Here is a 19,736-nt window from a genome sequence, read left to right on the forward strand (position 1 = left end):
ACAATCCAATACTTGAGTTAGCTAGAGAGGATGCATGCCATGATCCAGCCTACCAAACGATGCTGAGGGAGATCTCTATCAAGGATCAAAACCAAAAGCTGCAGGCTAAGTATCATGAGTTCTCTATCAATAGTGGACTTGTCTACTATAGAACGAGGCTGTGCATACCGGCAAGTCAGTCACTTAAGCAGAAGATATTGTGGGAAGCTCATAATTCCCCTTTCTCAGGACATCCTAGCTATGCCAAGACTCTCAATGCAGTTAGGAAGAGCTACCATTGGGAGAGGCTTAAAAGTGACGTTCTCAAATATGTCACCGAGTATTTGTCTTATCAATGTATCAAAGCCGAACATGTCAAAATGCCAGGGAAGTTGCAACCGCTTGACATTCCCCAAATGAAATGGGAATTCATCAGCATGGATTTTGTTGTTGGCCTAACCCAAGTTCAAGGAGGATACAACTCCATCATGGTTGTGGTTGACATGCTAACTAAGGTTGCACACCTTATTCTAGTGAAGACAAACTATAAAGCCTCAGACATTGCAAGATTGTTTATCAAGGAGATATTCAAGCTACATGGGCTACCAAGAAGAATCGTTAGTGATCGTGATTCTCTCTTCACATCACACTTCTGGAGAGACATCTTTGAAGCCATTGGGACTCAACTCTGCTTTAGCACAGCTTACCATCCCCAAACAGATGGCCAAACAGAGCAAGTCAATCAAGTGATCCAGGACATGCTTAGGGCATACTGCTATCGTGAGCCAAAAAGGTGGATTCAATACTTGCCTTTGGTTGAATTTGCCTACAATGGATAAATGTCAAATTTTTTTTCTTTTTCATTATCCCCCCAGCCGATTGTTGTGCTGGAAGGGGAGGGGAATAGAAGGTATGGCAAGCTCCTTGTTGGAGCCTGTGGAGGGAAGGAGGCCATGCCCGCTGCCGCGTAGGGGAGGGAGGAACCTCTCCCTCTCCCTATAAAACTAGTGGCCATAGGAGCTTTGATGGAGGAGAGGGCCGTGACTTTGGGCAAGAGAGAGAGAGGTGGTCAACACTGCCAGAAGAGGAAGGTCGCCACCGTGAAGTCGTTGGGGGATGAGACGCCGCCCAATCGCCATCGTAGCTGCCGCTGTAGTCCGACCCTGCCCACATCGCCGCCAGCTACCTTATCTTCGCTGCCATCTGTCGACGACCTCCACCCCCCACATGCCCTTTGTGAGGCTCCTAGAAGGCCCTTGGAAGCTTCCAAGGGGGCTTTCTAAGCCCCCTTTTCACACCTTTGCCTATTCCCCCCCCCCCAAAAAATTCCCCTTAGGGCTCTATAAAGGTTTTACTTTAGGTCCTTTCCCCCCCCCCCCCCCCCCCCCCCTTAAATTTCCCCTAAGGGCTCCCTAAAGACCCTTTTATACCCTTTTGTTTTACCCCCTTACAAAAAGAAAAGAGGGTGTTAAGGGTCTTTTGACACCTTCTTTCCCCATACAAAAGCCCTCGTAAGGGTTTCTACACCTTTTATTCCCCTTTCTTGTGAGTCTTTAAAAGGCCATTAAGCCCTTCCCATGGCTTTAATGGGCCTTATTCGCGGAGGATTTTGAAACACCCCGTTCCCGGTTTTGAACCCTTTCCGTGATTTTTCCCCTCCTCCACAAGTATCCCTTCAAAGAGCTTCTACGAAAGGAAAGAACAGAAGACTCATAAAGGACGGTGGTATTTCAAAAAGGAAATTCGCAAAGCTGCATCCACGCGACGGAAAGGCTGCATTCGCGATGCCTCCTAAGAAAACCCAAGGCACAACCACAGGAGGATCGTCTCCTAGCATCCACGTGGTTTGGTATTGTTATAATTCAATCGTGCGAGGATAATTGTTGAAAATAGGATGCATTTTTTGTCTTAAATGCTTTAGAAAAATTAGCTCACGACAGAGGAATTTAGTCATTAGTATTTTCAATAAAACGAACAAAAATAAAGTGAGCAGAAAATTGATATGCATTTAGTCTATATTTACAAAAACAGAATTAAGATAGTGCACTCCGTTTAGGCATGGAAGTATAAAATTGCATGTCACATTATTAGGCCATATCTTCTTCGCAATGAGTCATCATGGAAAGTGCTAAGAATCCATAGGAAAGTGCAAGGCATGAAATGATTCCTAAGTTGCATAAATTGGTCAATTATCGTTTTTCAACTGCATAATTATTAGTAAAAGGTTGCTTGTTTAGCATGAATCTTGTTCGTAAGTTATAGGATGATTAATTGGAATTAGGTTATAACCTAACCTATGCTTGATCTTAAATCGATAAGTTAAGGCTGAAAATCAATTTACGCGTAGACAATGAGTCATGTGTTATGGAAATAATAGCATAATTATCTTCAAAAGTAGATAGGTTAAATTGGCATAAACCTAAAACACCTAAACCCGTGGAGTACTCGTTTTAGAAAGAGTTCATTCAATTCCAAAGAACTAACTATGATTTAATACGTGACCTAGTCGCACGTATTGCTAAAACCGAAACTCCTATACCCTAAATACTTGTCCACATTCACCGAATGTAGGGAACACACAACATAATTGAGAAGTGATCTAGGGTTTTTCCTTAAGAATCTTTCGCTAAAAGATGGAACTTGAAACCCTAGGACTGACAACGTCAGCCTAATGTAATCAGGAATAGATTGTTTCGTGACTCCATTTGATGGGTAGAATAGTCCCATAGTTCGATGCGACACTTGTGCAACAAGTGCAGAGTCATATGATCTTGTGCTTGGATCACAAGGGAATGGCCAATTCTCGGAATGAGGTTGGCAGATTCTTACGCAAGTTATCTTGCAAGAGGATGAATAATCGTCCTAATATAGTATCTTTCTGGGGTAAAAATAATTGCTTGGAGCAAAGGAAAAACCAATAAATTGGAATAACATATGGACTTAAGGTATTGACCAAGTCGGGTTAATAGGGTACGCCCTAACCCAGGATATAGGGGATCTTGCCAAGTCGCAAGTCATCCCAGATCGAGTGCTGGATGCATTCGAAAAGGATTCACTCCTTAGCAGTTGGCCAACAACAAACGACCAATGGAAATGTTTGTGCTTGTAACACATTTAAGAGCACGGTTTGGCTTTGTTTGATTAATGAATTAAAAGATAAATGGATATCTAATACTTCAGGTTGAAGGCCTGAAGGGAGAGGCAGCTTCAGTTACCCCCAACTGCCTGCGTGACCCTAACCAAGGGGGTTGTTAACCGCACCGGGAAAGTGGACCGAATCCGCCACGAGAGGTCTCTTCGTTGAGCGCTACTTGGAGCAAGAGGATGCTTGGGTCCCAGGGGGCTCTGGTCGTAAATCCCTCGCCTTTCGGACCCTGCACAAGAGGCTAATGTGACTTGGGAATTGGATCTCGAGGCCCACATACTAGTCTACGGGCGGAATCTTGGATTAGTGGTCCCTGTGGATTGCTGGATAGCCTTCGGGCGGATTTTGGATAAGCCTACGGGCTGGACTTTATGTATTTCAAAGATAAATATGATAACTTGTTAAAAAGGAACTTGTTTGACATTGCTTTTCTATGTCAAGTGATATGATTACATGAAAGAAACAGTGCCTAACGGGCCAATTAAAGAAGTTGATTGATACATATCCAACAAAATGTGTTAGGTAATTAAATAACTAAAACAACCTGAGGAAAGTGCGGTGGATGTGGCCATAGGTCCGTCCTATGGATGGGTGTTCCTGGTTGGCCGAGAACTTTTCTCAAATCACGATGGACAGCTGAAAGATCGTTAACGAACACGAACAACAAGAGTGTTGACCTAGAGTTATAACTGATCCCGATTTACGATGTTTTAGGGGAACGGAATGGGACGATGCCTTATGGTAGAGAGGTTGAGCTTCACATCCCTCTTGTTTCCCATTCTCCTTGAACCAAGTGCAGCGTGAATTTGCTTCGAACCTGGCATTTCTGCGTAAAGTAGTTCTCTTGGGTTCGACGCTAGTTGCCGTTAGGAAATGACCAATAGGGAAAACCCTAATTCAGGTCGGTCCTAAGTGGGAACGGCCGGAATACTTCCGCTACATGGAAGACGCGGAAAGTCCTAGATCGCAAACCTCGTAACATTCCATGGTTGTGCCAGGCAGAGCCTTCTAGATATCCTTTCTGATGGACTGCTAAGATGTGTCCTGAAGATAACAGGTGAACACATTACAATATTAATCGATGTTGCATGTGTAGGCAATTACATTGAGGGTTACCTCCTATTAATCCTCTTATGTTTCCTCCATTTGTGAATAGGGTGGAAAAGAAGGATTATAGGGTGTTAGGTGGCTCCCCTGTCCCCCCTCCCACTCACTTGCTTTCAATGCATAAGTGTTGACCACTAATTCAATAGATACACCTCTCTCTCTCTCTCTCTCTCTCTCTCCCCCCATGACCTATTCTTGTGTGCCATATAATGTACATCATGCAAAAATCAAAACAAGCATCTTATTAGTTTGGAAATTCATTGCTTATGACTAGTATCGCAGTTGGATTGGCAGTGGTGCCCTTGCCCGAGGCTTCATTATTCGTTGTGGGGTTGCCATTTGTGCCTGACAATTTTTGCTTGGGGGCTATTCTCAATCTTCGTCTCCCTTAGACGCGAATCGCACAAGAATTCCGTGCCTCGTACTCGATTAGTTGGGGCCAATTTGGGAAAAAGTTGAGCTTGCGGGGTTGAGAATAATCTCGAGAGGATGGGAAAAGAAAGGTGCATATGGCCACCCTCTTAGGAGGGGAAATGGGGGAGGAGCCTTGGAATATTATTTCCCTCTCTCCCTCACCCTCTCTCTCTCTCTCTCTCTCTCTCTCTCTCTCTCTCTCTCTCTCTCGGCAGCAAGGGGGGGAAGAGGTGGTATCTCCCTCTTTTTTTTAAAAAAAGAATGGGGGCGGGACATGATATTGCATGGTGGTACGGCCTGTGGAGTGGCCATCATGCTCTAAGGGAGGGGAAGGTAGTGGGTCACATGGCCTTCGTCATCATCGATTCTCTCCTTCATTGCAATCTTTGTCCTCGGCCATTGTTCTCGGCAACATCTCCCTCGTCGACGTCATCCCTCTCCTTCCCCCCTAATACTTGTCGGTGACGACAGGGGAGAGGGGATAAAAAATTTTCAATTATTTTGAAAAAAGGGGGTGTTTTATGCGGCGGGCGAGGGATATTAAAATATTGAATTTAATTTTTGAATTTATCCTAGAGTGCCTCACACCTACATCTTGTTTTCAGCTTTGTTTCTCTATGAGTTTCCCTTTCATTTCCAACATTTATTTAAACCATTTTGATATAATGAATGTACTTTTGAGTACTCACTTTTGTTTTCTACTAATTTTCGACTTCAACCTTTATGTACCCATTATTCTTTTTATTCTTATATCACTCATCACTTTTTTCTCTTTGCTTTTGTAGCCCATCTTGCGGGAAATGGTTAACATAATGAATCAACTAGGGTCTCCTAAAGGAAGTCTAGCATTGAGCTAAGAGAGCCACTTATTTGATTATTTAAAGCTCGAATTGGGGCAAATGCTACATTTGGTTAAATGAGAGGAGTAAGAAATCAAGAGGAATAGAATGTTAATTACTCATCCCATAAGATATAATGTCACAGCACCCCCTAAAATGGTTCAAAGGCTTAGATCCTAGAGTATTCATTGTTTTTCAACTCTAGATCTATCGCTGTTGAGAAGCCACCCTACTAAATGGATCCATTCATCTATATGATGTTCTTCTTGGACAAAATTGCCCAGTTAGTTCCTACCACACACCCATGGTATTCTTTAGTTATCTAATTATATAGCTTTAGTTGAGTTCTTTCACATAAATTTATGTACCAGAAACAAAGGCAATTGAATTTATCTCTTTACAAATAGTTCTTTATTCCATCAATAAGGAACACATATTATTTCTCATAATTGGTTAATGCTCATATCTTGCCTCATAAATCGGGTACAAATTTTGCTTTAAAAAGAATCTAGATATATATCAAAACCATTTGGATCTTTTTCACCTCTTTCAAGCTTGCAAGATATTGGCAATGTTCTAGACATCGTGATAATCTTTCTAGAGCCCCACTAGCCATCATGATTTTTTGGAAACTAGTCACCTCTTGTGGGGAGAGACCTCTCATCTATGGTATTGATCGTCTCAACAAATGAGATAGAGCCAAATACTAATGGCAAAACTTAGTGGCATACTTGGGAATAGCCACACTTGCTCCACATACCATATGTATGGACCAAACTATTAATAATTGATTTTGGAAACAACAATCATAGCAAGAAATTTTACTTAAAGTATAGCTTTAAGGAGTTCATTTTTAGAATATAGTTCTTTTTAAATAATTCATTTATTACTTTATTCTACAAAAATAATAAATTAAATTCAATAATTTCACATTAAACAATTACACAATTCATCAAGTTGGGAAATTTCTTCATGAAGTATTCAAGCTTCTAATTTATCTCATTTCAATTGAGTGTCTATTCATTTGGGTTGAGTTCTTCTCATTATAATTTATCTAAGAATTCACTAAGTAGCTTTGTGTTATGGGTTAATCGAACAAGTCTACCTTGGCCATTTTTGAGACTTTACGATATTATAATTTCCTCCTTTAAGATCCATCATCTAGTGTCTAATTATTGTATTTAAATGTGTAACTTGTGTGCAAAATTTAGCTAAAAATTAATTGTCATATAATAAGAGATAGTCGTTATCAATGGCCAATTTAGTTAGTAATTAAAATATTATTATATCTATCATGATTTCTCATTTTGAAAGGTTACACCCAATTAGCAATTACTAATTGACTCTATTTTTTTGCAATGAACTTCTATTAGATTTGCATAGTCATTTAACTAAGTATGTGCACATCTGCTAAACTAATGGTGGAGGTGATAGTGAAGTTGTGCTCATTGTGGCTATGTTTTATTCGTGTAATGTACACATCTTGAGCTTATTTTACTTAATGAAACCACCTCATTTTAAAAACATGCTGATAAGTTGATATGATTTTGTAAGGTTTTTATTATTCTCATTATGAATCCTACTTTATTCAAAATTTACAATATATTTAGAGTGTTTGACAAGAATATATAGCATACCCATACCCATATTGACTTGATAAAATTTTCTCATAAATATTTTAGATTCAACTAATATTTTAAGATTTCTCTTAATTTTTTTTACAATACTTATATGGCTTTTTTAGAATAATTTGTTCTAACTATTATAGTACTTTTACAAAGAGATGGATCTGTAAACTCGTAAATTATATATTTTTAGCATTTAAAAGTCATATTGTGAAGAATTCCATATTAAATAATAATTTTTGGATATAATAAATCATAACTTTAGTTACAAAAACTAAAGTTTGGAGATAAGATGACCTTTTTTCTTAGTTTTCTAAAAAAGTATTAAAAATACTAAAAAATAAAAATAAAAGCATTATAAAGTAGTGTCTAAGGGAAAGAGGCTCAAAATATCCAAATATCAATCATGCAATATGAAGATGGATGTCTTTAGCCCACAATAGTAACAAAATCATTTTTTGCTTCCTCTGCTGCTTCTTATCCACTTTCAAGCACTCTACTACCTTCATGATATCCCAAAATACTCTCTTTTGGCTCTCTACTAATCACAAATACTTATGAGATCTCTTGATTAGAGAAAGAGATAAAAGTTACTAAAAAATGAGGTTTTGAGTACAAAATGAAGAGATGCCTCCAATCATGGCTATTCATGACCTCTAAAGAAAAAGGAGTCTACTCATTCTCGAAGAATTCTTGTACTCTACTCTCTTTGCCTAGATTGCGTGTGATTGTCTCCTTGGCACACCATAAGCCCTCCTCAGCCTCCACCCCTCACAATAGCAACTCCTCTATCTACATACTCTCCATGTCCATGCTAGGTATTGATTGCACAACATACCACCAATGAGGTTGTCTTGGGTTTGGGTAGAATATTGCTTGTTTAATATCAAATAAGATTCTACCACACAAGAACAAAAAAGCATTTGTGATTGTTTTGTGTACAATAACTTGGTAAGACAAATGTATCGTGCAATCATTCCATCTTTTTCTATAGTCTATCTCTAAGAATCCAAAGGGTCCTTGCCAAACGGTTACCCCTACTCCTTCCAAAACCACTTTAAACCATTGTATATCGAATATAATCATGGAGAAGCTATGGTAATCTATAGGAATAACACTTTCCAGGTTGCTAAAATACTCCATGATAGCACAATCTATTGTTGAACGTATTTTGCCAATTCACTCAACTCAAAAAGTCATCCATGTGACCATGTTGTGTTGTAGATTTTATACTATACATTAAAATGCCTAGGTTAGTTATTGCGTATAATTGCTAGGTACAAAAATAAAAAAAAGCCTAGGTTAGTTACTCCCGCTCCTCCCTAAAGATTTCCACCCACTCGATATTTTATTTTGATGCCTAGGTTAGTTACTACATATAATTGCTAGATACTATATCCCCTCGAGAACTCCCGCTCCTCCCTAGAGACTTCCACCCCTTGGTGTGAAGCTACGGTCAAGGCATCATGCAACCATCTCGTAGGCATGGACCATGGCAACTCCTCCACGCCGTCGACAAATCGAATGAGCCACTAGCATGTGCTATGTTGAAATTCTAATCATGCTATTCTCGCGTTCACTTTTGGCCTGCTTATACCTATTAAGCCACTTCTCCATGGATGCATAGTGTAATACACAAAAACAATCCACTTTCTCCTCCATGATGCCATCCATCCTCTTCTCTATTCCATTTTCAATCACCACATCTCTTGTTAGTCTATCATCATCCTTTAACATCCACAATATCTTGTTATCTGAATCCACCATTGGTAGCCACTCCAAAATATACACCAATGCCTTTGACACTAGTCAATCTTCAATCGTGCTATCGGATAAGCTTATTGTCACAAAAATCCTTTTAGGACTTTTATGAAGTGCTCCAAGAAGAACATCCATTTGATATGGACTGGTCCTCCAATCTCCACTTCATCCATGAGATATAGGAGGTGAATTTGTATCATGAACATGCTCCTGGATAAGTACTTCTCAAAGAGAGAGATTGTCTCCATTACTCCTTACCTTGTGAATTCAATGGAGGATGTGTTGATCTTCTTACATGAGATCTACTATACTAAATTTGATACCTTATAAATCATTGAACGTATCTCTAGAGTAAGACATCCCATGATCGCGATCGGTAGTATGAACTGTCATATGGTCCCGGAACAAGCTGCCAACATTCTTAAAAATATGCATGGGATCCAACAAATGGTTCATCTATAAATGGGTCCAATATGACAGCTCATAGAGAACTGAGAATCATCTCATTCCCTTGGAAGCAAATCCTCGTGGATCATCTTCCACTCATACTAGCTAAATTGGATATTCATTCATACAGGGGGGGTCATCCAAGGAATCCTACTCTTAAATCATGGACCTTTGGTAAGAATGCAGTGTATCCTTGATAGACCATCTTCTTCATGGTTTGCAACCTTTACGAGCCCAAACTAACGAGCATGCATAGTAACTTGAGGTAACTAGGTCTGTCATAATATCCATATCTAGTCAACACAAATATTAACGAGTGATATTAGATACTAGCAATAAGAATGGAAGTTCATTTATGTGAGTACTCCCTGAATCCAAGAAGGTCATTCATGGTCCACATAAGAATGACTCTTATGTTAATGGACCACCTCCCAATATGATTACTCATGTCTTCCATAGTAATCCCCTCCTTCCACAATATCTTGGGATTGTCAACTAATGGATAGAGAGAAATGTTTATAATCTTGATGATAGCACCCAAGAATGAGCAAGCTAAGGATTAGACATCCTTTCTTCATAGAAATCCATGGCCAAATGTTATAGTTCACAATAACTACTAGCCACTTTTGAAGAAATAAAAGATCATTCTTATCTATGCATCAAGATAAAGGAGTGTAATATGTACTTGAACAACTCGGTCACATTTGTATTGCTCCATCCATACTTTGCCTATATCCTTAAAGAGCACAAATATCTTTAAGTGAGATAGTCGGCACCCATTGTATAATGGTATGGGCGTATCCTCTCTCAATGGATCAAATGACCCAATGTCCATGTGTAGTAATGTATCAATCATGGCCTCCATCTCAAGCCCTAAGATTGAAGAAAGGTCCCCAATGTCTTATGGTGTCTAGAGCATAGTTAGCGGAGTGCTCTCTAATGGGCTTATCGACTCAAATGCTCCTTCCATTGCATGCCCATGAACACTTTTTATGGACCGTAATAGGTGCATTGCTTGGGATGGATCGACACCTCTTTGTGGATATTTTAGGGTACATTTAATATTATTAAAGTTTATTTCAACGAGTTAGATTGCAAAGCATGATTAGTACATACTTCTCATAGTTAACTCAAAGTCTAAGACTCCTTAATCAATGATTTTTAGTTTAAACGCATCAAAGTATCACATGTGGTCTATAGACAAGTGACACTTTTATCTTATTTTAAGCTTTCACTAAGTGCAAGGCTATGGGATACTCTAATTGAGATATGCCTCTCGATCTCAAACGTCGCAACTGTCATTGTTGTCTATTTTCTTTATATCACAGTGAATGATACACTTCTCTCTCTCAATTTATCACTCCCTCTCATCCTCCCTTTCCCTCCCTCCCTTCCTCTTTATGTTGTTTAGTTTTCCTTTTGCTTCTTTTTCTCTATCTACATATATTCCTTTTTTGCTCTTTTTTTCCCTCCCTCTCATATCTCTCTATCCCTTTCTATCCATTTTTTGAGTGTCCCTCCCTTTATATATCTCTCCTTTTCTCTCACTATTTATTTATTTCTCTCTCTCTTTTTCTATCTACATGTGTGTGTAAATATATATTCCTTTCTCTACCTCCCTCCCTCATCTTTATTTCTATTCCTCTCTCTTTATTTTTCTACTTTTTTATTTTTTATCTCTCTATTTCTCTCTCTTTTTCTCCTTACATACACACACGTACATATATATCTCCATCCCTATCTCTATTCTCCGTTCTTTTCGTTATCTCCCTCACTCTCTTTCTTTTTCTTTCTTATATTTATTTTTATCTCCCTTTATTTCTCTCTCTCTCTCTCTCTCCCTCTCTCTCTCTCTCTCTCTGTGTGTGTATTGCTCTATTTCTCTTTACATTTATTTGTCTTTTTTTTGTTTCTTTCCGTCCCTCCCTCTATTTCTCTCTCCCTATGCATCTTTATTTCTCTCTTCCCTCTCTCTCTTTGTTTCTAGCCTTCTCTCTCCCCCTCCCTCTATCTCTCTATTTTTCTCTTTCTCGAGTAAGTTACTCGTGAATATATATGTGCATCACAACGTAGGTTCAAAATAAGGTATTTTTAAATTACCAATATAAAGGGGTTATCTACATATTGAATAGAAAAGAGTTATGCTTTATTCAAAAAAAAATTCACAAATAAGGATATTTATAAATAGACCTTGAATGCATGTGATGTATAAGAGAATATACATAGAGTAACTTCCACGAGTTTTCTTCTTCCCCTCTCTCCCTCTTTGTTTCTCTATGTCTCCATCCTTCTCTTTGCTTTTCTCTCTCTCTCTCTCTCTATTTTTCTCTCTCCCCCTTTTTGTTTCTCTCCCTTCTCTATTTTTCTCCCTACTTTTGTCTCTCTAGTTCTCTCTCTTTCCTTCCCTCTCTCTCTCTCTCTCTTCCTCTATCTCTCTATTTTTCTCTCTCCCTCTTTGTTTCTCTATCTCTCCATCTCTCTCTTTGTTTCTCTCTCTTTATGTATTTTTCCCTCTCTTCCTCCTCTCTCTATTTTTCCTCATTTTCTTTCTCTCCTCTTTTATCTCCCTTCTGCTATCTATTTTTTTCTCTCTCCCCTCACTCCCTCTTTGTTTCTCTCCCTCTCTCTTCTCTCTCTCTTTCTCTCCCTTCCTTTCTCTATTTCTCTCTCTCCCTCCCCCCTCTCTCTCTATCCATCTCTCCACAAACTAAAAGAAAGAGAGAATATTAAAAAAAGAAAAAGAGAGAGGAGAGATAATGTACATACCTTAAAGGCTCGAAAAAGAATTCATTTGCCTAATGGCTTCCCTCCCTTTTCTCTTTCATGCCTCTCTCCTCCTTTGCGGATGGTGGCAGGAGTGCTCTCTCTCTCTCTCAACTTTGAGCTCTTCCCCTCTCTCTTTGATTCTCTTTTGCTCATTCATTGTCAAAATGCTACGCTTAGATTTTCACTCCTTTTTTCCCCCCCTTAGTATGCCATCACTATGTTCCTCACTAATAGTGTCATTATTTGTGTTGTTATATATAACAACACTATTAGTGACAACACCAATTTGTGTCGAAATTGTGGCTATATCTTTGTTTCCTTATAGTGCGTCAAACTATCCTTACATAAAAACCATAAGTTGTAAAAGTACAATAAACACTCTATAATATATACACACTAAATTTGGATGCATCAATCTATGTGTCTATATTTATTGTTAGAAACACATTTATAAACAAGTGTATTGTCACATCTAACTAACATTTGAATGCATTGTTAAACATATCCATAATTAGAATTTTACATAATGATTTTAATAGGGAAATATTATAACCAAAAAAATATTTAAATGAAAACATTGAAATAGTAAAAAAAAATACATGTAAGCAAAAAATGCTAATAATTTGAAAATGAATAAGAGGAGAAAGAAAAATATATTACTACTACTTGAGCTTTTTTTTGCACACAGAGAAATAATATATTGTCTCATAATATATTATATAATCTATGGGTTCTTCACTACCTCTCTTAGAAACCTTCTCACTTGAGGTATAAATAAGAGAAAGAAGAAGTAGAAGCAAAAGAAAGCTTGGTTATGCCTTGCGATGAAGAAGAAGAAAGTAAAGAAAGAAAGAAAAATGTGCAACTATTTTCAAGAAAATAATATTTTTTAAAAACAAAAAGAGGAGAAAGAAAATAACCTTCTTTTCCAAGCTTCCTAGTGCACCATATGCAATGAACCTTTGTTGGCCCTTCCTTGGTTCTATCTCTTAACCTTCAAAGAAGAAAAAGGAAAAAGATGAAATTCTTTTGTGTTCTAAAGAAGAAGAAGAAGAAGAAAGCTACCTTGTTTTGAAGAAGAAGAAGCCAAAAATATTGCTTGCCTTGACAAAAACAAGAAGAAAATATGGCTATTTCTAAGAAGAAAAATAATACAATGTAGCTTTAAAAAAGAAAAAAGGAGAGGAGAGATACTGTACATACCTCAAAGGCTCGAAAAATAATTCATTTGCCTTCATGGCTTCTCTCCCTTTTCTCTTTCAAGCCTCTCTCCTCCTTTGCAGATGGTGGCAGCAGTGGTCTCTCTCTCTCTCTCTCTCTCTCTCTCTCTCTCTCTCTCTCTCAATTTTGAGCTCTCCCCCTCTCTCTTCCACGTGCTTGTAAAATGGGCATGCTTATAAGTTCGTCTTGGTAGATATGAACATGGATGTGCTCTTAGAAGGGCATCAATAATGCACATATCCCGACCTTTTGCTATAGTGTGAGAGGTGCTTTATATAGGGACACGTTTTATGATCATAACGAAACCCTAGTGTTTCAAGTTGCTTTTTTCAAATCAATGATTTCTAGCTTGAATTCCCAATTTGAAGACATCTTTTTCCTTCAATGTATGAGAATTATTGTGCCCGCACAATGATTTCTAGCTTGAATTCCCAATTTGAAGACATCTTTTTCCTTCAATGTATGAGAATTATTGTACATGCACAATGGTCATTACGTGAGAGGGTCCTAAAGAAATATGAAGCTGAAGATCGAGCAACTAGCCACTTTTTATTATACATCAAAGAAATTGCATACGCATGAATTTGTTGTAATGATGTATGTTGAAGAGCTTAAGTGGAAATGTCTAAGTTTTGAACATTCTTATGTTGAAGAGCTTAAGTGGAAGTTCCCAAGTTTTGAAGACATCTAGAGATTGGATATCATGTATAACTTGCCATAGATAACTTGAGCACTTGCTAGTAAATAGTATGTGGAGGGATGTCTAGCCCAATATTCTTACCCTTAGCAATGCTCAAGTATGGCTCCTTATGAGAGAGGTTTTAGTGCTCTAGGCACTATGATAAAGAGTAAGTTGCATGCTAAATGTTTAGAGACCAAGAGTTTGGATTCCTTAATGAGATTACTGATTGAGGAACCTCCGAAGCTCTAATTTAGAGCTAGCTCATTAAGGATATGGATTTATGGGATGAGAAAGCACATCAACATTTAATAAGACAAGGAATTTTCCAATTGCCTTTGCAGCAAATTGCCTACATATTCAAATGATAAACTTATTTCTTATGTTTATCGTGGTCTATAATGATACTGACATCAATGTTCATCATTTGCAAGTCTGTGTTCTCCTCTACTCGATTATCTTTGTCTCATTGATTTGATTTGATTCTTTGCCTTGTTCTTGTACAAACTAGTGGCTTTGGTTATGTTTCTTAATCTTGTTTTCCATTTCTCTTCGATTCTTTTGTGTATATATTTGGTACCGCAATTGCTTCTTCATATGTTTCAATAATGCGTGTTTAGTTGGCAATGTGTTGTATTTTGATTCTACAAAAAAGGTTTACATTCAGTCTCTTCTTTAACATGATCGATCTCTATCTTGCTTATTGCTTTTCTAGATTGTTGCTTGTCCTCTTTTCTTCTTTTGTCTGCCTGACTTTTTGTGCACGCAATGCATGCAATTGTTTTCTCCTTCAGGCGAGTCTTCACGCTGCATGACTTCTAGCCCGCTCATCGGTTGTTGCATACACGTCTCGGAGGTTGCATGACTTCACGCTGTATGTGAGAGAGAGAGAGAGAGAGAGTCTAGATGAGAAGTTTAAAAGCTTTTGCACTCTTTTCAACTTAGAATTGATCAATGGCAAAACGTCGAGCCGATTCAACACGGCGGGAGGTCTGAATTTTTAAAAAACTGTTTCCCGAATAAAATATAAATGGTCGCAGAGAGTAGTACTTTGCAAATCCAAGGAGGCAAGACGGCTACCTCTTCTCTGATTCACAGGCCACGATCTCGATCGATAGTCTGTATTGATCATACGTGCCACGCCGCCAGGATGGCTATAGCCCCTGATCAGCCTCAGCTGATTCCTCTTTGTCGCCGTCTTCTCCTTCTCCTTCTTCTTCTTGGCTTAACAGCGATTCAAGCTGTGCTCTGCAGCTCCGCTCATCGTCATCAGCTGCAGGTTAACGATGCGGCTTATTCTTCAGCCTCTGCTCCATCGTCTTTCACGTACCACAATCATGATATTCGCGGGAGAACGCGGCTGCTGCAGGACTCCATCGTCCCGCCGTGGCTGGACTCGTTCGGCGCGGCCCCCAACATCAGCCTGTCGGTGTGCTTCGACACCGGCCGGAAGTGCGTGCGCGAGGCCGGGCAGCGCTTCTCCTTCAACGACACCTCCCTCCCTCCCGTCGTCACAGTCTCCGGTTCCGACCTGGCTCGCTACGGCGGCCATGGCTTCACCTTCCTCATCGTCGACCCTGACGCTTTCAACCCTGCGGATCCCGTCGGCCGCTCCGTCGTCCATTGGATTGTCTCTAATATAATCATCCCACCCTCCCTGCACGATCATGCAGATGATTCCTCTTCGTCTATAAATTCTCTAGGTGCAGATCTCCATTGTGTTTTATTAGACTGTATTCGTGAGTTCTGAAGTCGCAAGCAGCTGCTCGTTTAAGTTCTAAAACCGAAGAAACTACTTGATGGTTTGCCTTGATATTGATTTACCATGCAGACGTGGAGAAAAAGGGCACTACAGTCTTCAACTACTTACATCCCACGAAGCCCACATTCCTCGCGAGTGGTCCATACGGGATCCATCGATACTACAGTCTACTGTTTGAGCAGGTACGTGTAGCTCGCTGCATAGAAACGATACCTCTCACATCTACAATTCATCAAAATCATAATGTGAATGATTAATTCCCATGTCATTTTGCGTAATGTTGATATCCTTCTCATGATGATTGCCTTGTGATCTCCATTGCCCTTGGATGGATTGCGCAGAGTTCCCCAGTGGAGAACATAAAGAACGTGACAAGTCCTCTTCTATTCAACACACGCAACTTCACAACAATGTACAAACTTGGATATCCCATTGCAGGAAAGCTATTCACAGTAGATATTGATGCTGCTGCCTAGTTACAACCTCAATCCTCATAACTTGCAAACCCAACAACAAACCATGGAAATTTGTTTTCCATAGTTTTCGAACTCTATTCTTATCAACTTTGATTTTTTAATTACCTTGAAACCTCTTTTCACAACGGCATTACATTGTTATTATAATCAGACGAGTCTTCCAAAGACTAAGATTATAAATATCAAGCTATTGACCATCTAAAACTTATACAATGCTGCCATGGTTGTTCTCATTAATATGGATCTCATTCCATAGAAAGCCTCTCACACTACGTTGACAACAAACTATCTTGCCGAGCACAAGATGTTTCCCATATTGGCATTAGCTTAGAATGTGCTTTAACTCTTTTATAGGAGAATACCAAGGACAATATGATGCCTCCTATATTGACATTATCCTACAAAGTGCTTTCACTTTTCTATAAAAACAAACTTCTAAGTTTATGTGATGGATACAACACCATCAAGATGAAAAATAAACAAGTTGCGGATTGTTTAAAACTATCTATTTTTGGCCCATTGGATGGCTTGACAAGCTTGATCATTGGTCCACATCCATGTGTGATTGCCAAAATTTTGACATACGTGTCGATTTCCCAATGAGGAAATTATAGCTCAAGTGATGAGTGAATAGATTTATCATTTTATGCATTTAGAAAAGTACTTATGGATGCATCTATAGGCATCCTTATTCCTACATCAAATGACTTGTGTATAAAACCATGTTTATTTTTCCACCAACAAGTGTGTAAACAAATGTGCTTTTATACATACCCCTTTTTAAAATTTAGCTCCGTATATAAACAAGACAATGGATGTGACTAGCCTAGTTAAAAAAAAGAAGCACTACAAGAAAAAGGCTCCATAGACGCGCTTGTAGACGCAATATTTGAATTGTGAAAAAAAAAGTCGGGCGCGTTTATTAATGTGTCTATTTTCGCATCTACAAAATCGTGTCTAAAAGCGCGCTTATAGGGAGAAGTAGACGCACACTTAGACGTGCCTATAGACATAGATATAAACGCGCTACGTAAATATATAATCATATTTATAAAAAAGTGGATATATTCATATTGTGCGTCTATACATGCGTGTATCTACGCGTCTATAACCGCGTTTACTCTAAAAGTTTTTGACGATAATAGACGCACATTTATCCTGCAATTTAGACGCGCTGATAGACGTGCAAAACAGAGGTATGAAAAAAAAAACAGAGAGCATGTGGCTTTGCAGGCTAGGCCACATACTCTCTGGTTTTTTTTCCCCCCCATCAACATCAAATTGTATACTTAGGAAAAACAGAGAAAGATTATTTCAAAGATTGGATACCGAAAACAAAACAATGTATGTAGCACACGAAATTTCATATATATAGATGAAACATTTTTACATTATGAGTTCTAGTGCTTGTGACCTCATGGTCGCAAGCACTTGCTGAAAGTAATACATATCAAAAATGAAAATTACAAGCCAAGGGGAGGCATGCATGCACGGGGCTCCTCTATATCTCCTCAGAAGAGGCATCATCATCGCTACCACCACCGCTGCCTGTGCTGCTACCGTTGCTGCCACCGCTACTGCTAGTCCCCCCTTCGCTATCCTCAACTGCATCAGGGTTCGCCTACACAAAGGATTAAAGTATATAAATACCATTACAAACATTAAATCATATTGATCTATACTTTTCATGTAAAAAATAAAACATACCTCTTCTGGTGGTGGAATCCTCATGGCACGATTATATTGCTCCTCCGTGATGAGTCCCTCCTCGTAGAAATGCTGCCAAGTGGATGCCCGGTTATGACCTCGATGGTAGCCTACCTCTCTAGGAGTAGGCATCCTACCAACAATGGAACTACAAAACAATTTGAACATACAACGCATTAAAACACACTACATAATGAAGTGAAACAAATTACAAAATTTAATTTAAAAAAAGGAATCAAATAATACTTACAAACTCAGCCTCCCATGACTCCCTGCCAGCCGATCCATAATGCGACGAGGTTGCCATCTGGATACGTCGCGCCTCTGCATACTGGCGACTTGTCATTTTCTCCGTTGCTCTCTTCTTGGCCTCTTTCCACTCCTTGCGGTGGCAATTGGGTGGTTGGCCATATCCAGGGTGCCCCTGCTCTTGTCTCCGCAATGACTCCTTGGCGCGCGTCATAATGTGAGACCTCTTGTTATGAAGCGCGTCTCTCACCTTTGACCATCCCCAATCATCTGTGAATCATGAATTCTCGGGATTAGGGTACCTTTTATGTACTGCCCGCAGTACCTCTTGCCACAAACCATTTTTTTTGTGCTTGAAGGGAATCATGCGACCTTTGTATGTGGCATGAACGACACTCCTCAAGTAGGCTATCACTTCCCTCCCCTCGAAGTCATGCAAGATATCACCAACATCAGTGATAGAGTAGTACATTTGTGGAGGCTCACCTCTCTCATTTTCCGGTGAGGGTGATCGAGAGCCACCACCTAGGCAACCCCCACAAAGCCCTCGACCTCCTCGTCCTCCCGCACCACTCTCCCTCCTCCCTCGATGTGCACTACCCTCTATTTCACTCGATACATGTGCCTCTGCAGATGTACGTGCTTCGACCGATCCATGTACCTCAGCTGATCCCTGTGTAGGCAAAGATGTGATAGTTGTCCCAAACATCACACTAAAAACCTCATCTGCAGTGGGAGGGCGACCAAGATAATTGGTCATCTCCCCCATGAATTGCACCTTGTTGAATGGGGGTGCTGGAGGATCCAGGATTCCACATCTACACAAAAAAAATCATATTACCCTGTGTAGATAAAACATATTACATACAACATCTATACCTGCGTCTCTGTGCACGTCTATACCTGCGTCTCTCTGAGTGTCTGTCAGCGCGTGTATCCTCGCATGTACACTGTAGAGCACACGCGCTGAAAGACGTGCCCCCAGAGACACATTTTCCACGTCTATATCTGCGTCTACACTGAGATGTAGACGCGCTTTGTTGGATGATTTTACCAGGCGACCGCCATTATTGATTTACAAAATGCAATACATAATGAAATCACAAATCCTAAATACACAAACAGAGCAGAGAGAGGAAGATAGAAAGAAAGAGATAGAGAGAGAGAGAGAGAGACTCACCTTGGGTGTTTGGTGTGGCGGATGATAGCGCTTCTTCCTTCTCCTTCTTCCTCTTCTTGGTAAGTTACCCTCCCTTGATGCTTGCTTCCTTGCTTGCTGCTTCTTCTTGTTCTCCTCTCTCTTGTTCTCTCTTTCTTCCTCTCCTTGGCTTTCCTTTTTCCCTTCTTGTGTGTTTGAAATGAAAAAAGAGGTGAGTCATGAGGAGGTGAGGCATGAAAAGACTAGGTGAGGCATGAAGAGACTGCATGTCCGCTAAACTCAAGCTTCAGAACCGCAAAAAACGTAGGAAAGGAAAGGCATAGTTTGAAAAGAAATGATTTAAGTATGATTTGAATTTTGATGTGTGCGTCTATTTTTGCGTGTATAAGCGCGTCTATTT

The 19,736-nt window shown here is 39.5% G+C and overlaps 1 protein-coding gene across 1 annotated transcript; it reads left to right on the forward strand.

Annotated features, from left to right (window-relative positions):
- Positions 1-15,133: 15,133 nt before the first annotated feature.
- On the forward strand, positions 15,134-16,221 carry LOC148035190 (protein TERMINAL FLOWER 1-like). Its single transcript, XM_087680783.1, has 3 exons — positions 15,134-15,722; positions 15,815-15,927; positions 16,087-16,221. The coding sequence occupies exons 1-3, from the start codon at positions 15,134-15,136 to the stop codon at positions 16,219-16,221; spliced, it is 837 nt and encodes a 278-aa protein (XP_087536909.1).
- The last annotated feature ends 3,515 nt before the right edge of the window (positions 16,222-19,736 follow it).

Source organism: Lygodium microphyllum, chromosome 6, assembly GCF_053477565.2.
Source record: "Lygodium microphyllum isolate KBCC chromosome 6, Lygodium_microphyllum_v1.1.10, whole genome shotgun sequence".
Lineage (NCBI taxonomy): Eukaryota > Viridiplantae > Streptophyta > Polypodiopsida > Schizaeales > Lygodiaceae > Lygodium > Lygodium microphyllum.